This window comes from Plectropomus leopardus, unplaced genomic scaffold (genome assembly GCF_008729295.1).
Source record: "Plectropomus leopardus isolate mb unplaced genomic scaffold, YSFRI_Pleo_2.0 unplaced_scaffold17829, whole genome shotgun sequence".
Taxonomy (NCBI): Eukaryota; Metazoa; Chordata; class Actinopteri; order Perciformes; family Serranidae; genus Plectropomus; species Plectropomus leopardus.
Window position 1 is genome coordinate 1 of NW_024619197.1, and position 1,347 is coordinate 1,347.

At 43.1% G+C, this 1,347-nt stretch overlaps 1 protein-coding gene across 1 annotated transcript; it reads left to right on the forward strand.

Annotated features, from left to right (window-relative positions):
* Positions 1-3: 3 nt before the first annotated feature.
* Positions 4-753, forward strand: LOC121964941 (NXPE family member 3-like; the record flags this gene model as incomplete). The annotated part of the gene is made up of 2 exons (XM_042515117.1): positions 4-115; positions 200-753. Coding segments are annotated over 2 exons (666 nt in total), but the record flags the coding sequence as incomplete, so codon positions are not given.
* Positions 754-1,347: the final 594 nt, after the last annotated feature.

The window sequence follows — 1,347 nt, forward strand, 5'->3', positions numbered from 1 at the left end:
ACAATTCAGCAATTCAACGCTCCAGCCATCAGTCACTGTCTGAAAGGCAAAATGGTCCACATGTATGGAGACTCCACCATCAGGCAGTGGTATGAATTCCTCGCAAAGCTACCAGGTATCTGATCCACAGGAGTTTCTGCTAACAGATTGATCATGTTTCAAACTGCATCTTAATCTGTTTCCTTTGTTATACTTTTAGATCTCAGGAAGTTTGACCTGCATAACCCAATACAAGCTGGACCTTTCATGGCCTTAAACTTTGCAAACAACATTTTGTTGACATACCGCTGCCATGGTCCCCCTATTCGTTTTTCCACAGTCCCAACCAGCAACTTTCCTTATGTTGCCAATGAAATAGATGGCTTAAAAGGAGGCACCGACACTGTCGTAGTTCTTAGCGTCTGGGCTCACTTTAACGCTTTTCCCATGGAGGTCTACATCCGGCGACTTATGAGCATCCGCAGGGCGGTGGTGCGGCTGCTGGAAAGGGCTCCGGGCACACTGGTCATCATCAGGACAGCAAACCCAAGAGAGCTGGATTTTTATCAGGCCCTAAACTTCAGCGACTGGTATGCACTGCAGCGTTCTAAGGTGCTTAGAGCCATATTCAAAGGGCTGAATGTTCATCTGATCAATGCCTGGCAGATGGTTGTCGCCCATCACCTGCAGCACGAGCTCCACCCAAAACCTCCCATTATTAAGAACATGATCGACATTCTCATGTCCTACATATGTCCTCCAAAGGGTGGCTAGATGTATTTGTTGGAGGGAGGGGGGGGGAGTGGGGATTCAAGCACACCTTGTGTATACATATGATCTCTGCGTAAACACCAAAAGAAGCATTTGTCTATAGGCACTCCATGCACAGACTAGACTAACTACAATGTTTCTCATCCATTTTGAATTAGGAAATTTATGAGCGATGATTAACAATGTGCATATTAAATAACATCTGCCTTTACCTAAACATACACATATTTATGAAAATATAACTCAATTGTTCGGGATGTTAACTCTTTAACTGGTGAACTGCAAAGAATATTTTTGCCCAGTTACATGTGTCGGTCTATGGGTTAAATTTGCAGCTTTTCAGTTTACCGCACTGGGCACACTGTAATAATTTCGACACTGTTTATGTGTTTTTTGCCTTATCTCACCTAATGAGACCTGGTAGACTGGACAACATACAGGGAACCCTCAGAAACCTGAGCAAATTGGCTGGATTTTGCTCTAAAACACCATCACAGTCATTAAAAAACAAATCCCAGTCTGTCAGTTCAAAGCAACCTTGTAGTGTTTCTGTTGCCTTATTATCCCAGAGTCTGATTGATTTTTTTGTTTTTTTTT